The following is a 23,358-nucleotide window of genomic DNA, read 5'->3' on the forward strand; positions in this document are numbered from 1 at the left end:
CAGAGTTCACAGGGCGCTGGGGGGTGCCTGGGAAAGCCGGCGAATCAGCGGCGAAGGGAGCATGCTGATGTAATTGGACAGGGAGAGCTTCGAGATGTCCTTTGTCTCTGGGTTCGCTGGCCTGATGAGCAAAGAGCACTGTAGAAAGCGATCCGTTATTCTGCTGGGGATGGCGTAGAGAGAAAAGAAAGAAAGGAAGAGAGAAAAGGGTCATCATACTTGGCACTCCACAGGGTGCAGCATCATCCCATGGGGGTAAAGTCAAGTAAGCTGATAGACGACATCTTTGCTAGGCACCTCAGAGCTGAGCAGATGTAACTGATAATGCAGCCGATCTTCTATGAGATGGGATAAGACGCTCTCTGCGCTTCCAGAGCTGGGGCATTTTCATTCTGGAAATGTGTGTGTGTGTGTGTGGTCGGTGCTGGTCGGTCGGCGCAACAGGCACCCTGACATCATCAAAAAATGCAAAATCCAGAGCACTGTAGCGATGCCATCACAGAGAGCGAGCGAGTGTGTGTGCAGCAGCAGCAGATACTCGCCAGGCCAACCGTGGGAAATGCCACACACCACGTCTCCCACACACCCGCACGTGTGAAATTCTTCAAAATTCATGCTTGTTGCTTCTGCTGCTCTTCCTGCTGTCTTGCTTCTTCCTTCCCTCTATCTCTCCCTTCACAACCACAACTACAATATATCAACTCTCATCCTCTACTCACTGACTCTTTCAACTGCAACTCATTCTCAAAGGATTAAATCTTGTCCCTATCGGCCTCTCCTTCTTCTTCTTCTTCTTCTTCTTCTTCTTGTTCTTCTTTTTTTAATTGTTTCTTTTGCAAAAGCAACCCCAAAATGAGTTCCACAGAGTCCACTGTCACTGTCACTGTGAGAAGCGCACAGCCCAGTCCCACCCCGCAGGCCATGGAGCCTACAGCCGACCAGGGAAAAGGACGCGACGACTGTGAGAAAACCACATTCCGGAAAAACGGGATAGTCTTTGGGCATCATTCCGACTCGTCGACAGAGACAGCCGTGCCTCCCGGTCCAACCCCTGCTACGCAGCAAGACAAAGCCAACGGTCAAAATAGCGACACTCAGCCGCTCATCCCTCACGCAGAAGGCTGCTATCTGGGATATGACCCTCCGGGTCCTCAGGGTTTTCTTAATGGTGGGTATTATGAAGCTCAGCAAACTTATCCGATGCAGAGCACACCGTATCATCCAGGTGGTTGCGCAGGGCCCCATACTGTGACTGGCCAGGGGTACTACTGGGGGGCCGCGCAATACCAGAATAGTGTTACAGCTCCGAGTCCAGTCGAAGTGGGATTTCATACAAATAACTTAGATGCGTACGGACTTCTCGCCGAGTTCCACCAGTCCCAGCAGGCCCGGCTTCGAGAACCTAATCATAGTGCTGGGCTTTACAGCAACGGAGCCTTGGCTGGGATGACTGAACCGTTCCGCTCTGATATGCAGCCTTGTGCGGTTGGCCCGATGCATCGAATTTGGGAGTATGGTCATCAGGGCCACATGGAGACTCGTGAGCCGCCGCCACCGGTTAAAGAAATGATCAATCATTTTCTCAATTTGTTCGTATCCGGTGAACGCACCGATTACTGTTTGAACCTGATGCCAACCAAGGAAGGAATCCGGCCACAGCTCCTTGGTGCACATAGTGTCGTTATGTGTAGGAACAAGCACTTAAATGCCCTGATCAAGAAAATTGAGGCGGGAGAGCACCCCAAAACTATCAACCTCACTGCTGAAAGGGGGTTTGCCGATACAAACGGCTTCTATGTCGCCCTTCAAAACCTGTATGGCGCCGTGCCGATGACCGAGCAGCAATTTAAGGAATCCTATCCTGGCAGTGCTGGCCAAATGAAATTTGCATTGTCGTATCTCAGCTCTGGGGCCTTTCTGGCGGACCGTGACATTGTTCACGGGGCCATCGACCTGATCAAGGGGGCTCTGAGCTGGGACAACGTCGAAACTCTGGTCCACTTTGGGCTCGTCCCCGGCCAGTATTTGATCGCCTGCAACGAAGAATATGCTCGGGACAGTGATTCCAATTTCCAGTCCGAGAGCTCAGGCGATGAAAGCGTTGACACTAGAACAAACTTCAGGATCGATGATACTTACCGGGCGCCAAGACCCGACAACCCCTTCCTGTCGGCGAAGACACTCAACAATGAAATGGTCAAGATATGGGCGCCCAGGCTCTTGAGATGGGCCCTTAGATTCATGACTGTTGATAGTGCCGCAGCGCGATTTGAATTTGACGCTGGAGCTCGACCGACAGTGACGCCGGATAGACTGGGATGGACCCAGGACGAGGATCACACGACAGCCGAGATGGAAGGGAGAATTAAAAACAGCACGGACAAGAATAGAGCCATGTCGGCGCTCCTTATCACGCTCCCATATAGATATCTCAAATATACATTCAGACTTATGCGCGAATGGGGGCTTTTGAGCGCGAAGCTTGCCCGGGAAGTGGTGGCAGAACGAGAACTGCGGTGTAAGAGCATGAAGCAGAAACTTGAATTGAACAGCAGGGACGAGAAGGGCCTGTCTCGACGCTCGCGTGGTCCGCTCGGATGGGAAGAGTTCGTCGTCGAAGAAAACGAGAACATAACCGTCAGCAGGATCTGGAAAGGAATTGGGACTGCGGCGTCAGCGGGCAAAGGGCCTCGTTCGGCGGAGCCGGGCCGCCCGAACGGCAAAATGTGACTCCCCTTTCCCTAGGCTAAGTCATGCTTCCTATTTTGAGTCGTCAATCTCTCGGAGATGTTTGCAGAGACAAGGAAAAGCCATTGTGATATTTTTGCTTCTTCTCCTCCTTTTTCCTGATCTTCTTTTGTTTCCTCTACCTTCTGCTTCTCTTTCTTCTTCTTCTTCTTCTCTTCTTTTTGAATGGAGAATTGAATTCCAGACGTAATATGTATTAATAACAGCCAGCCCAATGCAATTTCAGTTCTCAGGCAAGACTGCCAGCCATTCCCTACCGTATTGCGGACTATTAGGCGGTCTTTATGTAAAGCTTTCGTCGCTAAACGCAACTGTTGTCTTGACGTAATAGAGGGCACGACCAATCGGCAGCCGGCAAAATTCAGGGTTTCTCCGGCCCGCGTCTGCCGCATCTGGTTAGCGCGGAACCGGCCGGCGAACGCGAAGAAGAACGTGCGGGTTGATACGGGCTGGCCAGAGACGCGGAGTGGAGAGAGAGATACGAGGAGGCAGCGATGAAGACAAGGCTGGCCGGCGGCTGGCTAGTTGCGGGGAGGGAGTGCGGTTCAAGGGGGCTCGAAGAGGATTGATGTCTATTTAAGGAGGCCCTTATAGAGCCCCGGGTCCCCCTGAGGTTATTCTGCTCGCCATAGCTACAGGTACTGGGTGGCGGTCGTGCTGCGAGTGCTACTCTGAAAGCCTACTTTCCTGGAAATCACCGCAAACTTCGGCTGTGAAGGCCAAAGTGCTCTGGACTCTGTGGCTACGGAGGACAGGACGAAACCGAAAACCAAGGTGTCTCCCAGTGAGGTCGTTGAATTCCCTTAAATCGCATTTGAGCCATCATGGCCCAGGAGCAGCAATCCTCCCCTCCAAACCTCCGCCCTTACAACGGCGGCTGCCACTGCGGCGCCGTCCGCTACCGTGCCCTCCTGGACCCCACCAACCTGGGCGCAGCACGCTGCAACTGCACCATCTGCCACAAGAAGGGCGGGCTCATCCTCCAACTCTCGGACGAGACCCTGTCGCTGGTAAAGCCATCCTCCTACGACTCTGCGGAGCTGGGCGACTACACCTTCGGCAGCGGCTCGGCGCACCATTATTTCTGCAAGACGTGCGGTATCTCTGTCTTCTCGAGGGGTACGTATGTCATGGAAGGGAAGGAGGTGAAGTTTGTGTCGGTGAATGGGTTGACGGTGGACCAGGGGGTCGCGGATGAGGAGGGCAAGCTGGACTTGAGTAAAGTGAAGATTGGGTATTGGAATGGGCTTACGGACGATTGGATGAGTGGGATGAAGGACGCGCCGTATCCAGGCGGGTGTGTTTGATGATGATGATGATGATGATGATGATGAGGAGGAGGAGGAGGAGGAGAGCGTTGGCGTTCCATAGAAAGGCCATATTTTTCAAATTGGAAATCCCATATTTTGGGTGTTCTGCCAGCGATGAGACGATCTTCTTAGGCTTTTTTTTTTGTAGTTCTTGTTGACTGACGGTGGAGCTTGGGCAGAGGAGGGCTTTTTTGCGGTTCGCGACTGGAGCTACCAAAATTTTTGCATTTTGGCGACGGCGCTTCTCTCTCATCTGCCTACTGCCGGGGTTAGGATGAATACGCACCGAGTCTCTCTGCGAATTATGTCTCCGTTGACGATATTCTGGGTTTCCTGACAGAAACACGACCATTCTCGTACACATTCCTCCTCTACCCCGCCCCCGCTCTCGTCCACCGCCCGTTCCCACGCCTCTCAATGAAAGATCTCGACGAGGAAACGCTGTTGAACTTGTAAAGATTCTCTCAGCTCAAGAAAGGAGACCCTAACAAATGGCCAGCAAAGGAAAGCCGGAGATCCCCCTCTCCGCGGACCTCCCTCCGCTGATTATGGGCACCGCGACCTTCAATTCCCAATACAATGTCGACCCGTTCGCCCTTCCCACAACGGCTCTCGTCCATCGCGCTTTTTCCGCCGGTGTCCGCGCATTCGACACTTCACCCTACTACGGCCCGGCCGAAGAGCTTCTTGGATACGCTCTCTCTACACCCTTTGTCCGCGACAACTATCCCCGCCACAAATACCGTTTGATCACCAAGGTCGGCCGCCTTGCGTCCGCCTCATTCGACTATTCGCCGACCTGGATCAGACGTAGCCTGGCACGGAGTTTGTCGCGTCTGAACACCCAATATCTTGACCTGGTATATTGTCACGACGTTGAGTTCGTTTCGGCGGAAGAAGTCCTCGTCGCCGTGAAAGAGCTGCGCCGGATTCGCGACGAAGAGGGCACCATACGATATGTGGGCATATCGGGCTATCCGGTGGGCGTCCTATGTGACCTTGCGGAGAGGATACTCAGAGAAACGGGCGAGCCGCTTGACGCGGTGATGTCCTACGCGAATTTCACCGTGCAGAATACAAGATTGGTCTCGGAGGCGCTCCCTCGCCTTCTTGCGGCCGGTGTGGATGTGGTGCCCAATGCGTCGCCGTTGGGCCTGGGGCTGCTGAGACGCCACGGTGTGCCCATTGGAAGCATGGGTGATTTCCACCCTGCACCGGTTGGGCTGCGAGATGCGGTGAGGGAAGCGAGTCGGTGGGTGGAGGAGCAGGGCGAGAGGATTGAAATCATTTCCATACGTTACGCGCTCGAAGCTTGGTTAAGGGAAGGCTCGGCGGTGGGATCGCTGGGAGAACCATTGGCCTCTTCGTCGTCGTCATCGAATGGCGCTTCTAGTCAAACAGCTGCTCCTACAGGACGCAAACTGGGCATCAGCGTCATGGGCGTTAGCAAAATGGAGGAGCTTGATGAAACGCTTCGTGTCTGGCGGGAGATCATCGGTGGTCTTGAGGAGATAGTCGACATCGAGAACTCGGAGAAAGCCCTCACTGAACATGCTGATTCTGTGACCGTGAGACCCACCGCATCGCAGGATAGCTCACTTTCCATCCTCCCCGTGAGCGATAATGTTCCCAGCCACGAACGGTCTCATATTCGCCGTCAGGAGATCCTCGCTCTCGTCGCTGGGATACGGAAGGTCCTGGGACAGGAATGGGTGGATTTTACGTGGTCGAGTCCTGAAAAAGGTTTCACCAACCAACCTCCTCCGCCAGGCTACGATAAAGATATTAAATATTAAATATTGTCATTGGGACGCGATACGATTCTGATATGAGTTGAACAGATGAAGATGAAATCTAAACAAGTTCTTTAATCCTTGGCCACACAATTTCTTTTATCGAAATAGCACTCAGGATACTCCGTAAATAGTAATAGATACCACTTGTTAGCGCCATGGAAATAATGACCATGGCCATTGAAGAAAAAGAAGAAAAAGAAAGTCTCAGGGTGTAGTTCTCCTTGCCCATTGAATGATTCATTCCGCTCCTCTTCACGGACCCGCATATAGCGTATCCTATGATGAGAAGGAAAAGAAGTGGCCCAATCCGACAGCAGACCTGGCGAGTTGGAGGAAGAAAGGAAGCCATTTCCGCAGGCGGACCCAGTAGCCTATTGGCTAGATTGAGCGACGAAAACTGAGATAAGAATAATCCATGATCAAGGATGTGCTGGTGTTTGGTCAACTTCTCAATAAAGCATTAGAGAAAACAACGAACATGAGAACCGTATGCTTGTGACGCACCTGAACAGTGATATCTTTCTGGCCGGGTAGTCACATCTATTGTATAACCTAATAGTTAGCTAAAAGAGGGTGGAATGCGCCCCTCTTTCTGATCCGCGTTTGGTGAAAAGGTCAATTCCGTGCAACGGAATGGACGTCTTCAGAAAAGAAAAGAAAAAGAATAGGATAATAAGAATGGGAATTTGAGAGTTGGAGGGAAAGCTTCAGAAACTGTACTCCTGTAGACGGTATTCATTACATATAAGAAATCACAAATATCGATATGCAAAGTTTAATGTACCACCCTCTTGATGAAGGCCATAGCACAATCGCCATCACGTATCCCTGGAGAACAAATATTTTGTTGGGTATCACATGCATCATAGTCACCGAGGAACAAGGATATTGTCACCGGTGCAAGCATCCACGCAAGCACGCCAGACGAGAATTTTTGAGAATAACAGAAAAGAATATCTCATTTGCCTCAAGAAATAATAGAGGTAAGTGTGCAAGGCAAGCGGTATCTGCCTCGAATCCACGTTAAATTCATGACTTGTGTCGAATATCTGTTTAACTTGCTTGATGCTGCTCAAGGGTTTTCTCTCGAGCGAGAAGGTCACGGACCATCTCGGCTTCGTTAGAGTAGCCTCCAAGCTTTATTGCCTGTTCATGGGTAATGAATTGCGGGATCCCTTTTAAATCAGGCCGAAGTAACCTCAGACGCGAAGCACGGTCCATGAACTTTTGCCTTTTTTTACCGACTTTGGCAACAGGAGCCGCGTGTCCGGATAACTCCTGGCTCCCTATCTCTGGGGGTGGGGGCGGCGGTGGTGGTGAAATAGGGGGAGGTGGCGGTGTTGAGTTACCTGGAAGCAGTGGTAGAGGGACGGTATTGTGGTATTGAACGAATCTCGGGTGGTTTGCATAAAGTTCAAACAAGTGTTCGCGCTGTGTGTGGTATGACTCGTAGTTCCCACCAATGATTGATGCTAGCAGGCTGATATTTTGGGGAGGCAGAAAAGAGGCCGATCTGATATTTTGGCTTAGTGCGTGAAAAGCCTCAGCAAATGCTTTGAAAACCCGCCTGATCTCTTTTGTCGAGACAGAAATGTCGTTATCAGGGTTATTGGGGTCGATTATTGAAAGCCTATCTCGACTATTTGCTTGATAGATGTTTCGAGTGTGCTTGGGAAAACATAGGTTAGAAATTATAATGCGGGTGGGTGTAAGGCGAATACCTTGTGGAAATAGCCGGGTGGGTTGAGCTCGATTCCCACTGTAGAGAAGTCAAATTTGTTTCCATAAAAATCAAAGAAGTCCATAAGAACTCCTCCAAGGTTTGGTTCGGACATGCCGTGAGGCAAATGCTGAAGCAGGCTTGTCACCAAGCAAATAATGGAGAAGCCGCCTAAACCCCCAGTGGGAACCTCATTCAGGCCTCTGAGGAGCAAAAATTGTTTGACGACAGAGACAATAAGCGGCATGGCAGGGAAATGTTCTTTCCACTGTTGAAAGGTCCTATTTGCTGCCAACCCACTGTTGTTGTCGAAAGACAAGTCAACTTTCAGCCCTGTAAGGCGGTCTACAAATTTGATAATGGGGACTCTTGCATGAGCAATTGTCTCAATGGAGCCGGGAACAGCAATTTCAGTATCTCTGATGTATGCCGTAAGAGAATATATATCCTTTATCTTCTGGCACAAAAATTTCCTACCTTGGCGAATGAATGATCTCGACAGTAAAACGAGGTCAACATCCGCAACTGGAAGGTAAAGACCGGATGCATATGAACCAAAGGCATGTAGTTGCGATCCAGGGAATCTGTTTTGCATAAGTCTTTCGAAGCGTGTAATAAGATCAGTCCTGATTACGTCTTCGAAAGGTCTTGGCTTGACCCAGTGATAGAAATCAACGATCTCGTTTTGAAGTCTACATAAGTGTCAATTATATCAAGTGACGCCTGATATAACGGGGGAAGAAAAGAAAGAGGGACTCACGCGGCTCCCAAGTGGAAGGTCGCTTGTCGTGATCGATCAAACCACGGAGTTGAGTCTTGGCCAGCAATGGTACGATACGCTTGTATGATTGAACCATCCAGATTAAAACGCGTGTCGGGTTTCTCATATCGCTGACTCCTTGGTGCAGGCCCAACAATCTCATCATTTCGAGTACGCTTGCGATTTCCAAGGGCAGGATCTCCATTACGATCACCGCGCGGTCCGCGCGGGGCATTCTCTGGCGGCTGGTCCACTGTGAGGTCATCTGCACCTAGGGATATAAAATCCTCATTGGATTCAATGGCATCGTTCTCCTCCGGCTTCACTTGAGCAGCGATCCTCGCTTTGCGGATCAATTTCACAAAGTCTTTCTTCTTTCCCTGACTTTCATCGGGAGGTGGTAGCACAGTGTAAGGGTCAGGATTGGACCACCTGGGTGTAGTCGACGGTACTGTATTTTCCATGGCTTGCTTTTTCCTAGGTGGCTCACTGTCCTCCGCAGAGGAAACGTCCATAACCTCCTCGTCGCTATCAGTCAGGTCCTCGAGATTCATGAACTTGGGCTGCTGCTTCTCATTAATGTCGTTTGCGCCCAAAAACTCAGGAGTGGTTTCTCGCTGGGCTGTCAGCAGTGGGCGTGCGGACGTTCGAGGCGGATGAGAGCGAAAAGTGAACTCGTGTTGCGGCCGGGACCTTGCATTGTCCCGGTTGCCGCGAAACTCGTATGCTGTGGGCATTTTGTCGCGTTGCTCTGAAAGACTGTGTTGCTACCTCGCCCCCAGGACAATCATCTAGGCAGAGACACGAGGAGACTGCCGAGTTGATGGCGTTGACCGACACGTTCGACTTCTTGGTGGGATTCCGAAAAGGGCAACAAAGTCGAAACCCTACACGAAAGGCGGCGGTCGGTGGCAGTAACTAGTTAGCTGACTAACCAGCTAGTCCAGACTAACTAGGAAACTATGCCGAGGCTTCTGCCCTTCGCCGGGAAGCAATGCCGAGAATTCGACCGCCTTGGAACGGCTCACAAAGTCACCGTCCTGCACCACCGCTACCGCCAGCATCTGCCATCGGCCACCTCTGTCCGGTTCGACGCCCTGCTTCTGTATGACCCCAGATTCAGATCATCGGGCAATTCATTCCAAATACTTGGTAAACCTAGCTTTACTGCCATCGCTGCGAAAGGCGCTTGGAGTCGTTAGGAATCTGCGGGCAAACCGTCCTTCCAATCCGCAGGCTAGCTGACCTTCAGAGATATCTTAAGGTGCATAACTCCCTGCGTTTCTGACGCAAAGGCCTCTTGAGGCGGTTTATTTTCCCTTCGGGTCTCGCGGGGCTCGTTCTACGTTCGTCAGCTGATGACTGTCCACCTAGTTCTCTAAAAGTAGTCACCACCGATATGGAATGGCTTTCTCTAAAAATGACCCTGATTTGAAACGTAGTCCATCGCCGGGCTCAATATGATTTTTGTTCATAGAAAAGCTTATGGCTGATGGTCCATCCGTTGGGACAAGTCGAAGAGTCTCATAACCTTCTGAGCTATCAACTTCCATCTACTACTCTTTCCCTGACCATTAACGGCTCACCGTTGAGTTTTCTCTTACATCGGCAGGTTTTGAGAGGAGAGCGCATGCAGTGCAACCCGAGATTTCCCTGGTTATCTTCCTGTGCCATGGAACGAAGGATTTCCTGTCTGTGCCTTAGTATCGCACAGACTTTCTGAGGTCAGCTCTAATTACTCGAAATTGTCGGTTTGCCACTGCGAACCATGTCCAAGGACCAGTGGGATGCTACGCATGTCATATACTGTCCTACAACTGTGTCCCTAGATTTAAGGCGGTATGATCGAGTTACCCAAATCGGATATGATCAGTCGTTGGTTCTCTGGGACGTGTGGTGTCCATGCATTTATCCAGCTCAAAGAACAGGGCAAATTCTTCCTTTCCGTGGGATTACTGGCCGTGGATGGTCATATGGGAGAGAAAGGACATTTTCAGACTTGGGATGTAAGCAATCTATGCTTGCACACTACCGTGAATGGCGGGTTGGCGTCCTTGATGTCAGACGAACAAGAGGCTTCCAACAAATGTTTTACAGGAAAGGTGCATCCCCCAGAGCTGCAAAAGCGTTCGTCTATTGAACCCCGACATCCAATCCCATGCACGTTACCTTTGTGGTGGCACTCGGTATTACTTCACACGCCCAAATAAGGACTCCCGCGAGCCATCATCTCCCTGACCTTATCTACCTCTCCCGTATCTTTCGTCTACATCGCCGATTCCAGGCAAAAGTTGAGAAGATAGTAAGTGGTGGCTACAGGAGCGAGATACTAAGTATCTTACCGGATTATGTGCATGTACACACTGTCGCCTTGCAGCGGGTTTTCCCATTCTAAGTTAGGCATTTATTCCGCGGGCGAATATCTATAGAACCGGCAATACGATGATGGATTACGATATACCTACGATACAAAAATATGTAAGTTTCCGTGGAGTCTCCCGCGCATTTTGTGGGGTCTGCGGTGCGACCCTCTTCTGGTATTGTGATGCAAGGCCGGGTGTGGTCGGTGTCAGCGTTGGACAGCTCGATAATTCAAGTGGCGTCAGACCGGAAGGTTGGTTAGACTCGGCTCCCGCTAGAGTAAGTTTTGCTGAAGAAGAGCTCGACTGTGAACTAGTGTGATTGCTTGAAATGGGTGTGAGACCAGTCGAGGAGAGTGGTACGGTAAAGTGAGCCCGGCAATCGGACACTCTATCGTAGTAATGCAGCAGCATTACTCCGTACACCGCTTCGAAACCACCATCTTCGGTAACGATATGGCTGGGTCATGACAACGCAACGACGCCTCCCGCCTGCGCCAAAACCGGGATTTAATCGGGCCTGGATTATTCCAGGACCTGATTACGAAATCACGGCGTATCCTAAGTCAATGATCGAAACCTTGCCTGAGAGACCCCTGGAGTATCTCGTGATGCTATTCATTGGTGGAACTGCATTTCAGTGCGCGTTTTTAGCGTGAAACCCAGGACTTGGAGAACGTGAAGCGGTTGGGAAGGTTTCGCCCCCTCCCATGGATGGAAACGGGGGAATGGAAAGGCCTGAGCAGGGTTGGAAGAATAAAATATACCTCAGGCTGCTGTATATAAGGGGAGGGTGATACCCACCTCTCGAATTCCCATTTTTTTTTCCCATCAACACCTCTTCAAAATACGATCTTCACGGACTATCAGTCACGCTTGATAAAAACAATCAATTCGTTTTCTAACGCGGATATTTCTTACCCCACTACAGCAAACATGAGTATGCTCCACCCCACCTGGACTTTGGGAACTATACAAAAAGATCTCCTCTGCGTTGTCTGATTTCTTGCATATGTTCTTGTCCACGTCCACGTCATGTGGACCACCCAGTCTACAACAATTCTGAGCTGACCCGAAAAATTTTTTTTTTCTGATTAGGTGGATGTGGATGCACCTGTGGCTCCGCTTGTTCTTGTCCTTCCGGCGCCTGCAACTGCGTAAGTTACGCCGCTTTCCAGAAATACTTGCAACTTTCTTTCGCATCCCATTTTCCATCCCTCCTGGACTAATCGAGGTAAAGAAATAAATCATGCCGCCGGAGGCGCGATCACATATTATCCATCCCTCCAACCGGTGTAGATTATTATTCGACACGGATCCTCAAGTCGAATATCCGCGGTCTTCGTGTTTCTCTCTGGCCGCCGAACACCGAGTGCACAAGGAACCGACCGATGTCGAAGCCAAATGCGTCATGACGGAGAGTGAAAGGAAGGGTGCGGCCCAACTCGGGAGGTTGATTGATGGGTATTAGGATAGTCTCTGGACTGAGTTTATGATCGTGTATCTGCCTACATGTTTTTTTTTTATCGCTTGGCCTGCAATACGAAATCATAAGGATCGTTTGCTCCGTCCATATGTCTTCGCCATCAGTAACTCAAAACAAAAAAAATTCGCTTTTTGCTCCGTACTCCAATATTAAATTTCTCAACTGGACTTCGACGCCTGAACCAGTGAAGCCCAACTCTGTCATGCAGATCAGCGGCGGACGGGATCCGGACTCTGGGAAGAGGGAGGGATATTCCGGTTCCGACGGGCCCATCTTCGCTCTAGAGAGTTCGACTGGGCCGGCCTCCGTATCGTTCGATATGAGTTCCTTGCATGGGAAATCCTGCCTGCCCTCTTGCCTGCCTGCCTGCCTGCCTGCCTCCCTGCCTCCGTGCCTCCCTGCCTGCTTGACAGCGGCGGGCTGCCTGCGCTCGACAGGGACCCCGAGACGAGACGGCATCCCGCCCGCCCTCCGAGCTGGACATCGGACGAAACGGAGAATTTGGGTGGGGTCAACGCTGGCTCACGTGACAGCCCCGCAATCGCCTCGGGATTGGGCTTGGCGGCGACTTGGCACCTGTGCTAGCGCGGAGAGGGATGGCCAACGACAAAGAACTTCCGCCATCCATCCCTCCGTCTCCACACGGGCGCCCAAGATCTCCAGTTGCTTGTCAGGCAGGGTACGGACGGAGCAGAGAGGAAAAAGAAAAAATGCCACACAGGCTAAAAACCCGCAAAGGTCTCAAAACTGTGTCTGCATCAGCTTCGCCGCGCGCCCACCCCCCTCCCCACCAAACACCGTGGCATATGACCTCATCCCGGTGTTGAGGAGAGCGCCTTGTACTGCGTACCTGGGATGTAGTTTTCAATCCCTCCCTCACCGGATGTGACCTGCCGGCTCTCAGGGAAGCGAACGCCCCCCGTCTGTTTGTTGCTTACTGTTCTGGATCTCCGTAAAATATTTTTGCGTGTGTGACTCGAGGGAACAAATTGCTTTTTTGCTCCTCCAGAGAGGCCGCGATCTCTCCTTGCCCGGTGCAAGCTTCCACGTCACCAGGCTCAACACATAATCTTGGACCAGAATTTCTTTTGAATGGGTCCGATTTCTCGAGCAGCTGCCGACATGATTCGGGTGGTGGGCTGGAAACCGCGTTGACTCCCCTGGCTTGTTGGGAGCTCAGGTCACTTTCGAATATCCTGGTCTTCCCCCCGGGGCGTGACATGTTTGTAGATCGGCTGCCTCTCAAGATGTCTTGCGGCATCAGCCTTCAACACCGGCCTCCGGCATCCTCGAAGGAGTTGTTGCTGGCCACATAGAAGAAGGCCTTTGGAAAGAAAGGGTTAGGCTTCCGATGCTTTCCAACCAAACGGGATGTTCATCCCCTTTTTCTTTTTCTTTTTCTTTTTTTTTTTTTGACAGAGGAAGAGACAACAAAATATCCCCATACCCCACAAGACATTCGAGTTCTAGAGCTCCCGATGCGCAATGTTACTCGATTGGATCGTATGGCCTGTCTGCCGCTGCAGCCTTTCATGCAAGGCTGATATTGGAGAGCTTCTTCTCCACACTTCGCTATCCCACGCCCACAAGCCTATGGCTCGTCGTTTCGGAACACATGGGCGGCATGGTTAGTTCCATAGCTTGAGCCAATCCGCTCTGACTGCCTCATCATCGAACAAAGATACCCGCCAGAACCGTACACTCTCGGCTTACACTTGTGATCCTTCCGACGTCATCTGCTGGCAATGAGAACCGACCAGCTCGGAGAGCTGCCTGTCCTCGAAAAGACATAAAAGGCGCCTTCATCCCCCGTCAAAGTCAACTTCCTCTTCCTTCTTCATTCCCAAGCAACCGACTTACAAAGCAAATACTTCTCTAAACAATTTTAACTCTTTTTAAACGTTTTTACGTTCAAACTACCCAGTCAAAATGAATCCCTGCTCCTGCAACTGCTGCTCCGGCAACTGCAACAACTGCTCTTGCGGCTCCTGCGGCGTACGTTGACAACCTTTCCTTCTCCATCCCTTTCAGAATCACCTACTTACCCATTGATACCACAGCACTAAATAACTCGCTGCCTTTGAGCTAATGCTCTCCTCCATCTCGACAATCGCAATGTTTTGCTTCATTCACTCTGTGCAAACTCGAATCGAACTTTCCTCTCATCCCCTGATAGCCAAAAGTCCAGCGGGTGTTTGCAACTGAAGAACCTTTCGATCGTTTCGAATTCGACTGACCGTACCGACCGGGGTGCAATAGAGATGGCTTATGACAATTGACGGGTGTCTTTGGCTCTGATGCGATCTTATTTTTGGCTTTTCTGAGTTTTTCTCAGTCTTGCGGATGTTTTCTGACATGGTGGTCAGGTGGTGGATATTCTCTCATTTGTTGATACCTATACCAATATAATTTGCATGGCCAGCAAACTTCTCTTCCTCTTCTTCCATAAGTAAAGCTTTCAACACACAGTGACACCTGTTGAGCGATACACATAAGACAGAACGATTGGTGACAAGTATCAGTTGTGAACCTTCAAAATTGTTTCAATATTTCCTTGAAACAACTCAACACAGCTGAATCATCCTACTACTGAGAGCTGCTTCACTTCATCGGCTTGCACAGGAAGAGGTAGATTTCAATGGAAATCCATAGAGAAGTCACTAAAGCAAGCTCACTCCTAGATTGAACTCAACCATCTCGTCAAACGCACATAGTGAAAAATATGACACTGGTCTTGTCCCTCAGCCTCCTTCCTGTCTCTGGTGCTCCTCGTTTGTGGCTGCACTCTTTGATAGCTAACCTGTCTTGGAGACTGGATTTCCACTGAATGGCATGAAGGCGTGGATATTCTCACTAAGCTCATCCAAGCATGTGGCGCCCACAAGCATGAACTGTAAATTCACATCGATCGAAAATTTCCCCGCGTCGAGATTAAAAGGCCTTATCTGATTCGGCGCTGGCAAATGCATGGCATGACGCGCTATGTTGCTTAAGTTCACAGTTCGTCTGCTAGCCCGCCTTGACAGCAGAACTCACAAGCAATTAATCGCGCACTACTCTGACGAGGCGTCACCGGTCCTTTGATGACAGCATCCTGAAATCACACAGCCTTTTCCCCGGACATGCTCTCACTCGTCCCTGTTCTCCACACTTTCTGGTCATGCCTGTCACTTGTAGAGCCGGCGATCCAACGCGTGCGAGTGGCTCAGCCTCCCTCATGATGATTTCAGATAGATTAATTCAACGTTCATGCAAATCTTAGAATATTCCCAGATCCATCCCAAAACACGCGGGATATGCATGTGAATATTGCTTTTGCAAACCCCATTATTCCCCGTCTTTGCATCTTACCCCGGACTCTGCGCTGATTGGGCAGGTTGAAGCAGGATATTGCTGGATACCCAGCAGGGATACTAATATTATTTGATGCTAACTGAATGCCGGAGAGCGGCTTCTTTGATTGGGGAACAGGGGAAGATACTGGGTCGGAGAATTGTCAATATGGTTGCTTTTTTGCACTCCGGTTGCAATGAGTTGACGCTCGACGATTGGGCGGAGCAGCTCCATGCTGTTGCAATTTTCCGAGGAAAGGAAGAGAAGCTGGTTTCCCGATGCGAGCATTAAAAGGAATGGGGGAAAATAAAAGATTGCCCATCCCAAATATCATGTCTTGATGGAATGCTGCGATTGTCATATTGGTGACTGATCCTTTCAATTCACTTCCATCTTACTCGCTGACTTGTATCCATCTTGCGATAATAACAACTAGCATGCTGAACAACACAGTTGAAATTGTGGGAATCTCATCCAAAAAAGAAAAAAAGAAAAAAGAAAAAAAATTAAACAGACAAGGAAACGGTCCAAGCGAAGCTTGGAGAGGATGTTGACGGGAGTCAGCCTTGAGCTCGGTCAGCAAACATCCCAGCTGGCGGAGTTCCCGGATTTGCCCATAACGACGGCGGAATCACAATTCATCCTTTCCACCACTCATATTCTTCTCATCACTGCTGATGAGCTCACAGACCGCCGGCGTGGTCACATACATTGAATAGACGCACTTCTCATCCTCGGTAACTTTGACGATTTCATCATTCTCTCCACAGTCCAGCACAACTTTGGTTGATCTTGCCGGGCCGTTCCAGCATGTCTGACCATTCATAAATTGCAGCGCAACTTTCTCCCGCGGAACAATCTGCCCCGAAGCAGTAGCCTCGTCAACGGTCACAAAGGTAATTTTATTAAAGTTACCCATGTTCGTATCGCCTCGACCCTTTTTGGATTTCTGGGTTGTCCTATCCATCCAACAGAGCTCGTAATTGTATTCGCCAGAGTCCTTTGAAATGCAGCTGCCTTTCAGTGCACGGAATACGGAATCCTTGCCAAAATCCTTTGCGAGGTCCGTCTTGTGATCTCTCACAGAGTTTCTCAATTTGTCAAGCGAAGACTCTGCAGCGCTAAGACGGTCACGAGCATCCCGCACGGCTTGGGATTCACTCACGTCGCTATCCGTTTCAGCAAGAATACCGTTCAAGACAAGGAACGACCTTAGGTCTGCCAGTGTATCCTCTATGTAACTGGCGACGGAAGGTGGCAAATATGCCGCAAGCTTGTAGACTAATTGATCCATGAGCATACGTCGAAGAAAACCGATACGGAGATAATCTTACCGAGAGGGATCTCAATTTCGTCCTGCTCATTCTCCCACTGTTCCCAGTTGATGCCAGAATCAGGACCATCGGGCTTGGTGACTTCGTCAAGGTCCTGGTAAGGGCCTGTATTATCCTCATAGCCTGTGGCAACGTAATCCTCCCAGCTTCTCACGGCGCGCTTAACGCCCTCATCGTTAAAGTTGGGGTTGTATTCCTCTTTGAATTTCGACAGAATTCCCTCCAACGCAACGAGTCGATCATGAAGCCTGTCTTTCTGGAGGCGGACGTCTATCAAGGACGTCCGTAGCTCTTCAACTCGGTTCTTTGCAAGTCCTGCAAGAACATTGACCTTGCCCTGTTTCTTCCCCTTGGCGGCCTTCCCCCTATCCCTTGCTCGCACCTGATCAAGTTCTTTCTGGAGGTCCTTGACTTTGATTTCTGAGGCCTGGATTTCTACCTCCAAATCCTTAATCCGACCTTCCACCTCTTTTTTTAACCTGGATGCCTTCTGAACAAGCTCTTTCCGTTTCTTCATCGCGGCATTGAGCGATTTCTGCCTTGCCTCCTCTTGCTTCCTCCATTCCTTTCCAATCTCCTTACATTTGTTTTCACATTTTAGACCTCCAGGTTGCTCCCATTCATCACTTCCATCACAGCATATGTCATAGTCGCATACAGCATCATTCACACGTTGAAATGGAAGATATGCCGGTTTGTGTCCCTTGTTCTTGCAATAGAATCCTGGTAGGGCTGACGTTCGATTGCTCGTCTCATCACCAGGATCGGATACGAATGAAGGGGAGAGAGAAGATATAAAGGAACAGGCGGAGGTTCCGGGTTCGTCGCTACCGTCTGGGCAATCGCAATAGTTGTCGTTCACAGCGGAGAATGGAAGCTTGATGGATGGGTTTGATATACATGTGAAGGTCGAGGCATCCTTGTAATATTTGGCAACTGCTCCAGTTTGTTATATAGTCAGTGGCCCAAGTATGCAACCATTGATGAAAGGGCAGATGGCTATCATTGATGCGGACATACACTCAGGGCCAACACCGCGTGGCCGAGGGTTGGCAGTTGAAGCTGTCGAGCTTGTATATAGCGTGGCTAGGCTGAGAAGAAGGAAAGCTTTACTGGTGGGGGTCATGGTGGCAGCATTGAACTCATTACCGTTGCGAATGTCGAGTTTAAGTACGATTCGTCCCGTCTGGCGCGGCAATGAGGCCAGATACCTTGTTGTCTGAGCTCGACGCCCACTATCCTCATAGGGCATAGCGTCATTGCAAGCTCGGGGGGGTGGCAACCTCAGGGTCCTCAAAACTGATCGGCTGCACCACCACCACCATCACCATCGCCTCTCCAGCAATCGCCTTTTCCCCCGAAGATCCGACGCAGGCGTTCAAAATGGGTAATGATGGCGGAAGGTGTGTTGCATCTCGGATTTCTGTTGGCTGAGAATATTACTGACAGGGAATGACAGTATTCCAACTCGTCGGGAGCTTGTCAAAGAAGCCGCCAAAGCCCCTAGCGCATCGCAACTAAAAGAAGCCCAGCGTGAACAACTTGAGCATTTCTGGACAACTTGTCCGCTGTCGCATAAAGAACTTCTTCCACCAATAGTATCAGATTCAGTCGGAAATTTATATAACAAGGACACTATTCTCCGTTTTCTGCTTCCCGGAGATGACGTTGAAGGAATAAGCTCCAAGGCGGACTGCGAGGAGATCTTGTGTGGGAGGGTGAAGGGTCTCCGTGATATCGTTGAGGTTAAGTTTGAGGTTGACGATGTTGCTGTAGACGCCGAAGGAAAAAAGAAGAAGCGGTTTATCTGCCCCGTTACTAATAAAGAGCTTGGCCCCAGCGTAAGGTCTGTGTATCTTGTGCCGTGTGGCCATGCCTTCGCCGAAGAAGCTATCCGTGAAATGAAATCGGACAAATGCTTACAGGTTTGTCCCACTCTCCCCCCAGCCTAGGTATTCGCCACTTCTAACTACTTTTAAGTGCACCGAATCCTACCAGGAGGAAAACGTCATTCCCATACTTCCTACAAAAGAGGCCGAAAAGGAACGTCTCAAATCGCGTATGCAAAAGTTGGCTGGTGAAGGCCTCACCCATTCACTGAAAAAGGCGCCGGGTTCAAAAAAGCGGAAGAAAAATGGATCTGATCCCACTGTCGCCAAAGGCGAGGCCGTTATTGATGGTACAAAAACAAAGGTTTCGTCCGCTCCTGGTAGCGGACCTATTAGCAAAACCTCCACCCCCATCCCATCGACAGGCAGTGGAATCAAAAATGCTGCTACCGCAATGTTGACAAACCGCGTTTTGGAAGAAGAGAATGAACGCAAAAAACGGAGAAAACAGATGGGAAATAGCGAGGCATTGCAGAGCCTTTTCACATCAAGCTCGAAGAATCAGCAATCGAAGGACGGCGACTTTATGACCAGAGGCTTTACTATTCCGTCTGGAGCTAGGAGATGATGTGGTTGATAGCAGCCGCCGCGATATCAACATGGTGACTTGAAATTTATTAACCCCCGTCTAGGCTAGAGGTGCACTATTATGTGATTGCTTTGTGCATCCTTTGCACTACCAATGGCAACGCCCTTGACGTATTCATAACCAGTTTTGGACGTATGTGCGTCTATGGTTAGTTATGTGAAGAGGGCCCTAATGGCCATATTTTCAATTCATTCTTTGCTCTTTCCAGGGATCAGCATCCTCAAAATGTGAAGGCTAATGATCCTGGCTGCCCTGGTCTTTTTCTAGAGCTGAGGTCTACCCTATGGTATTGGTACATTTACTGTTTCAAGTACATGCTGTGCTGTTTTGAATTCATAGACCTTGCCAATGACAAAACCATGCAGGGGGGATGGCAGTTGTTTTTGCACCACAATAAGACCACATTGCAACATTTATATCCTTAACTGCCTGCTGTTAATTGCTGCTGGATCTTTTCTACTTGATGGAACTTTCCGTCACGTGCCCTATCTGAGACCGTGACTGCACCGGAGTTCGCATTTCTACATTGGGTAATGCGAGCAAAGCTCCCCAAATATCGACATCCTACCTCACCTTAGGAATTCACGCGAATGACGGCGTACTGCCCTGGTGAGACCACACAAAGAATCTCCAGTGTCCTTAAGCACTATCCTGGGAATATATTGCTATGATCTCCTATCTCCCTAAAGCTGTCAGGATCGCCCAAAGATACAACCTATTTCCTCACTTTCCCTAAGACTTTTGAAGTGACTGGGAGGTTTGATGTCCTTGTCTCCTCCTTTCGCGGGACAGCTGCCGGGATTGAAAGCTGACTCTTTTCAGGTATCTGGACGCGGATTTCCCTTTTTTTTTTTTTTTTTTTAAGAAAGAACTTCGACACGGTTTGCGAGATGTGCACTTTAAATTACTGGCTTTACGAAAAATGCCGCTGCGTCAAGTTCAATGAGTACATCCCATGCACCCACAGTCAGCGCCAGCCCGGTCGTTGTGTTAGAGTGAAACGGCAGGAAACTTCCCAACCTACTCGTTGTCCGGACTGCAAAAAGGACCGGGCCCGTGGTCGTGTTCACCGGTCGCTTTTAAGGATTTTCCGCTGATGATCGCGATGTTCTATCGGCATGATGGTCTCTGCGGCTTTCTTCGTCCCATCAACATGGATTTATAGGCCACAGCGTGCAGTCGTGGGACTATGTGTCGTCCGTCACTATTCTATGGGATATATATACCGAAGGGAAATTCTCATTTATATGGCCAGTCTTTGAGAATCGTTAACATCTGAGATCGAACGCGTCCCTCTCACTTGTTATACGGGGATCTAATGCATTTTTATTCCTTTTTATCATGGAGACATCGAGAGTCGCTAGTTACATGTACCTTCGTTTCGGAAGTCCGTCTACTAAGGAATTAAAATAAAGGGGCTAGTTCGTGTGAATCCCTTCCTAGGCTTTAGTGGTGTATCTCCACAGGACCATCTCCAAGGGAATATGTACTGCCTGTGCCACAACAACATTGGCTTTCTTTGGATTCCCTGAACCTATTTGGAGCAGATGCAGCAACTTCACCCATCAAGCACCACCTGTTCGATAGTCCTAAGGATATATATACTCACTATTACCTATACTTTTTTGTGACTAGGCTTTATTACTAGTATTCGCTTACGATTACGGTATCTATTGGAACATAAAGGGCTGCCAGGGCTTGCACTTCTACATTGCATCTACCTCCGTCCACACCATCACGACAGCAAAGCTACCACATCAAGATTCTGTTGAAGCAACATCAGCCCTGATTAATATCACTCTGCAACCTCAACCTTTCCGGACATCAAGCGAATTCGAAACTCACCAGGAATTCAGCTGCGATGTGTACCACGGTCGTTCTCAAACACGCATGCAACCACTCTCTTCGCGGAGGGGTCAAGATTTGCTCTCAAGGCGACAAGGCTGGAAACCCCTGCGCAAACATGGGTACAGAAACCAAATTTGTCAACGATTATTGCAGGGAATGTAGGCTGGCCGCCGAACCGGGGTATTGGTGGTGCTGGGATAAACAGTAGTCGAGACTTTTTATCTTTTTTTTATTTTTTTTTTTTTTGAAATCTGGTTGACGCTGGCCTCTGGCATATGGACACTGTTTGGGAGTTATCGTCATGCTGCTTGCGACGACGTATTGTGTGGTTGATATTCTCGCAGAAGCCATGATGCAAAAGGGCCCGCCGAAGACGTCTGCTAGGTCAACTGTCCATTCATAAGGTATACAGGCTGCCATTATAATGCATCTGGAGATACCGCGCCTTATTTAACTAGGTACCAATCGTACTTGTACGAACAAATGGGACTTTGAATATATTATTAATGCTTTCTTGACTTCAATCGACTTGAACATGTTTACAATCGACTTGAACATGTTTACAAAATTGTCTGGCTATATTTATACATACATAAACCGTATCCAAAGCTGAGCAGAAGCTCGAGTATAGGTTGTATTTTACATGGAAAACAAGAGGCTTCAACTACTTAAACAACTGAAACCATCAAAAGATGACCCAAGGAGTCAATGGTGTACAATCATGTGCTAACCCGTCCAGTAACAGGCAGACCTCTCTTAGTAAGCTCTTCCTCGATGATCTTCCATCGACCAACTTCCTTCTCATGGTCAATTGGGGTCTGTCTCCTATCAAAGATCTTCACGTTTGGAAGAGCCGCAAATTTCCCTTCCGCAATGAGAATATCGGCCAACTTAGCTGGCTTCGGTTTAGATGCTGCGGTAAACAATGCCAGCAGGCGGGATACTTTAGTAATAGATAGAAGTTCCGGATCGGGAATACGATGTCCAGTGAGCTGGCTAGCGCGCTTGAGGAACTAGAAAATGAAAGGTTAGGTGGTTTCTTTCTGTGATAAGCTTATATATACGTACAGCAAACTGGAATTCTCGGTCTTCGAGTGGCAGGGACAAGAAATCCAAATTTTCGGGCGTGCGGATTTCCAAATCGGTATTGTTAAGCTCTGCTAGTTTGCTCGGCTCGTGGGACTCGGAAACCGAGCTAGGACCCTCAGATTCGTCAAGATTCTCGGCATTGTCGAACTCTTGTTCAAGGTCAAAATCGCGAAAGAACTCCAGTAACGCCGCTTTTGCAGTCTCGCTAGGGAAAACGAGAGCATCGATTCCAGGCTGGCTGGCTGCTTTGACTTCGACGCGATTGATAAGTGCGAGTAACCGGTCCTCATGCTCCCAAATTTCGCAAACGCGCTCGAACGGCTTGTTAAGCTCCTTCATGATGCATAGTTCCACGACAGTCTGATGGAGGGCTGTAAGAATCTCGTCGCGGGTGGTAAGTTGACCTTTGTGCATGAATCTGTGAGAATGTTAGGATCACTCTCATCTTCTCAAAGTACGCTGAACTGATTTGGAAAAGCAACAAAGATATGCAGCTAAGATATGCAGCGTACGTACGCAACAAAAGAGTCGGCGGGTGTTGGAGATTGTTCCCACCACTGTCCGGACGATCCAACGTGTTCTAAGCCGTCCCACGTCGTTGCGGGAACGTACTCTCCAGCCTCGGTCGCGGACACTTCAGCAACGGATGCAGTTTCTGCTTCCGGGACATATTCTGGCTCTAGCTCTGGCTGCGGCGCTTTTGCCTCGCGCTGCTCGCGAGCTCTTTTCTCCAGAAAGCTCTCTCCACCATAAGGATCCTTCAGCCCTGGAGGATTCTCGGTTCCCCAAATCCTTCGTCGAACCTTTTCGCTAAACGGTACATTGTTGCTGTCAGAAGAATTGTGACGACGAGTTTGGTGGTGTATTATCGGCTGAGAGGTGCAGCGCGGGATGAATTGGCGTCTGCAGGTGGAGCAAACGTATCGAGCGCTGCCGACCCGATAGGGCAGCGCTTCCAATGGGGTTATTAGACGTGCTCCTGAAGGCATTGTGGCGGCGTTGAAGTTCTGGAGTTGAAGTGAGATTCGAAAAGCGATTTTGTCTGAACATTTTCGAAGCTTGTGGTCTGTTGCCAAGACTAAATCACGTGATCAAA

General features: G+C 49.6%; 9 protein-coding genes across 9 annotated transcripts; 6 read left to right on the top strand and 3 right to left on the bottom strand.

Annotated features, from left to right (window-relative positions):
- Positions 1-852: 852 nt before the first annotated feature.
- CIMG_04382 (uncharacterized protein) lies at positions 853-2,730 on the top strand (the record flags this gene model as incomplete). The annotated part of the gene is made up of 1 exon (XM_001244940.1): positions 853-2,730. One exon carries the CDS (start codon positions 853-855, stop codon positions 2,728-2,730), a length of 1,878 nt encoding a protein of 625 aa, XP_001244941.1.
- Positions 2,731-3,202: 472 nt separating this feature from the next.
- On the top strand, positions 3,203-4,360 carry CIMG_11301 (uncharacterized protein). Its single transcript, XM_012358400.1, has one exon. The coding sequence runs from the start codon at positions 3,573-3,575 to the stop codon at positions 4,053-4,055; it is 483 nt and encodes a 160-aa protein (XP_012213823.1). The 5' UTR covers positions 3,203-3,572; the 3' UTR covers positions 4,056-4,360.
- Positions 4,361-4,402: 42 nt separating this feature from the next.
- On the top strand, positions 4,403-6,066 carry CIMG_11302 (L-galactose dehydrogenase). Its single transcript, XM_012358401.1, has one exon. The coding sequence runs from the start codon at positions 4,550-4,552 to the stop codon at positions 5,852-5,854; it is 1,305 nt and encodes a 434-aa protein (XP_012213824.1). The 5' UTR covers positions 4,403-4,549; the 3' UTR covers positions 5,855-6,066.
- A 476-nt stretch (positions 6,067-6,542) lies between these two features.
- On the bottom strand, positions 6,543-9,164 carry CIMG_04384 (topoisomerase TRF4). Its single transcript, XM_001244942.2, has 3 exons — positions 8,335-9,164; positions 7,576-8,266; positions 6,543-7,522 (listed from the first exon to the last, which is right to left on the bottom strand). The coding sequence occupies exons 1-3, from the start codon at positions 9,069-9,071 to the stop codon at positions 6,908-6,910; spliced, it is 2,043 nt and encodes a 680-aa protein (XP_001244943.2). The 5' UTR covers positions 9,072-9,164; the 3' UTR covers positions 6,543-6,907.
- Positions 9,165-10,102: 938 nt separating this feature from the next.
- CIMG_04385 (uncharacterized protein) lies at positions 10,103-11,016 on the top strand (the record flags this gene model as incomplete). Its single annotated transcript, XM_012358391.1, has 2 exons — positions 10,103-10,461; positions 10,764-11,016. 2 exons carry the CDS (start codon positions 10,103-10,105, stop codon positions 11,014-11,016), a joined length of 612 nt encoding a protein of 203 aa, XP_012213814.1.
- Positions 11,017-11,512: 496 nt separating this feature from the next.
- On the top strand, positions 11,513-12,315 carry CIMG_13355 (uncharacterized protein). The gene is made up of 3 exons (XM_004445981.1): positions 11,513-11,634; positions 11,793-11,851; positions 11,935-12,315. Exon 3 carries the CDS (start codon positions 11,944-11,946, stop codon positions 12,163-12,165), a length of 222 nt encoding a protein of 73 aa, XP_004446038.1. The 5' UTR covers positions 11,513-11,634; positions 11,793-11,851; positions 11,935-11,943; the 3' UTR covers positions 12,166-12,315.
- A 3,515-nt stretch (positions 12,316-15,830) lies between these two features.
- Positions 15,831-17,973, bottom strand: CIMG_04388 (protein kinase C substrate; the record flags this gene model as incomplete). Its single annotated transcript, XM_001244946.2, has 3 exons — positions 15,831-16,794; positions 16,848-17,783; positions 17,868-17,973. 3 exons carry the CDS (start codon positions 17,971-17,973, stop codon positions 16,145-16,147), a joined length of 1,692 nt encoding a protein of 563 aa, XP_001244947.1. The 3' UTR covers positions 15,831-16,144.
- Positions 17,974-18,176: 203 nt separating this feature from the next.
- On the top strand, positions 18,177-19,750 carry CIMG_04389 (uncharacterized protein). Its single transcript, XM_001244947.2, has 3 exons — positions 18,177-18,250; positions 18,307-18,772; positions 18,828-19,750. Exons 1-3 carry the CDS (start codon positions 18,231-18,233, stop codon positions 19,302-19,304), a joined length of 963 nt encoding a protein of 320 aa, XP_001244948.1. The 5' UTR covers positions 18,177-18,230; the 3' UTR covers positions 19,305-19,750.
- Positions 19,751-21,892: 2,142 nt separating this feature from the next.
- On the bottom strand, positions 21,893-23,251 carry CIMG_04390 (uncharacterized protein; the record flags this gene model as incomplete). The annotated part of the gene is made up of 3 exons (XM_001244948.2): positions 21,893-22,186; positions 22,242-22,680; positions 22,779-23,251. 3 exons carry the CDS (start codon positions 23,249-23,251, stop codon positions 21,893-21,895), a joined length of 1,206 nt encoding a protein of 401 aa, XP_001244949.2.
- Positions 23,252-23,358: the final 107 nt, after the last annotated feature.

This window comes from Coccidioides immitis (genome assembly GCF_000149335.2).
Source record: "Coccidioides immitis RS genomic scaffold supercont3.4, whole genome shotgun sequence".
Lineage (NCBI taxonomy): Eukaryota > Fungi > Ascomycota > Eurotiomycetes > Onygenales > Onygenaceae > Coccidioides > Coccidioides immitis.

What these genes read in the sequence shown, in the direction of transcription:
- CIMG_13355 (XM_004445981.1), top strand. Translation starts at nt 11,944, where the DNA reads ATGCCGCCGGAGGCGCGATCACATATTATCCATCCCTCCAACCGGTGT.
- CIMG_04389 (XM_001244947.2), top strand. Translation starts at nt 18,231, where the DNA reads ATGGGTAATGATGGCGGAAG. An exon ending in ATGGGTAATGATGGCGGAAG is followed by an intron (nt 18,251 to 18,306) that starts GTGTGTTGCATC and finishes AGGGAATGACAG; the next exon opens with TATTCCAACTCGTCGGGAGC. An exon ending in AATCGGACAAATGCTTACAG is followed by an intron (nt 18,773 to 18,827) that starts GTTTGTCCCACT and finishes ACTACTTTTAAG; the next exon opens with TGCACCGAATCCTACCAGGA.
- CIMG_11302 (XM_012358401.1), top strand. Translation starts at nt 4,550, where the DNA reads ATGGCCAGCAAAGGAAAGCCGGAGATCCCCCTCTCCGCGGACCTCCCT.
- CIMG_04384 (XM_001244942.2), bottom strand. Translation starts at nt 9,071, where the DNA reads ATGCCCACAGCATACGAGTTTCGCGGCAACCGGGACAATGCAAGGTCC. An exon ending in ACCTTCCACTTGGGAGCCGC is followed by an intron (nt 8,267 to 8,334) that starts GTGAGTCCCTCT and finishes ACACTTATGTAG; the next exon opens with ACTTCAAAACGAGATCGTTG. An exon ending in CACCCGGCTATTTCCACAAG is followed by an intron (nt 7,523 to 7,575) that starts GTATTCGCCTTA and finishes TGTTTTCCCAAG; the next exon opens with CACACTCGAAACATCTATCA.
- CIMG_11301 (XM_012358400.1), top strand. Translation starts at nt 3,573, where the DNA reads ATGGCCCAGGAGCAGCAATCCTCCCCTCCAAACCTCCGCCCTTACAAC.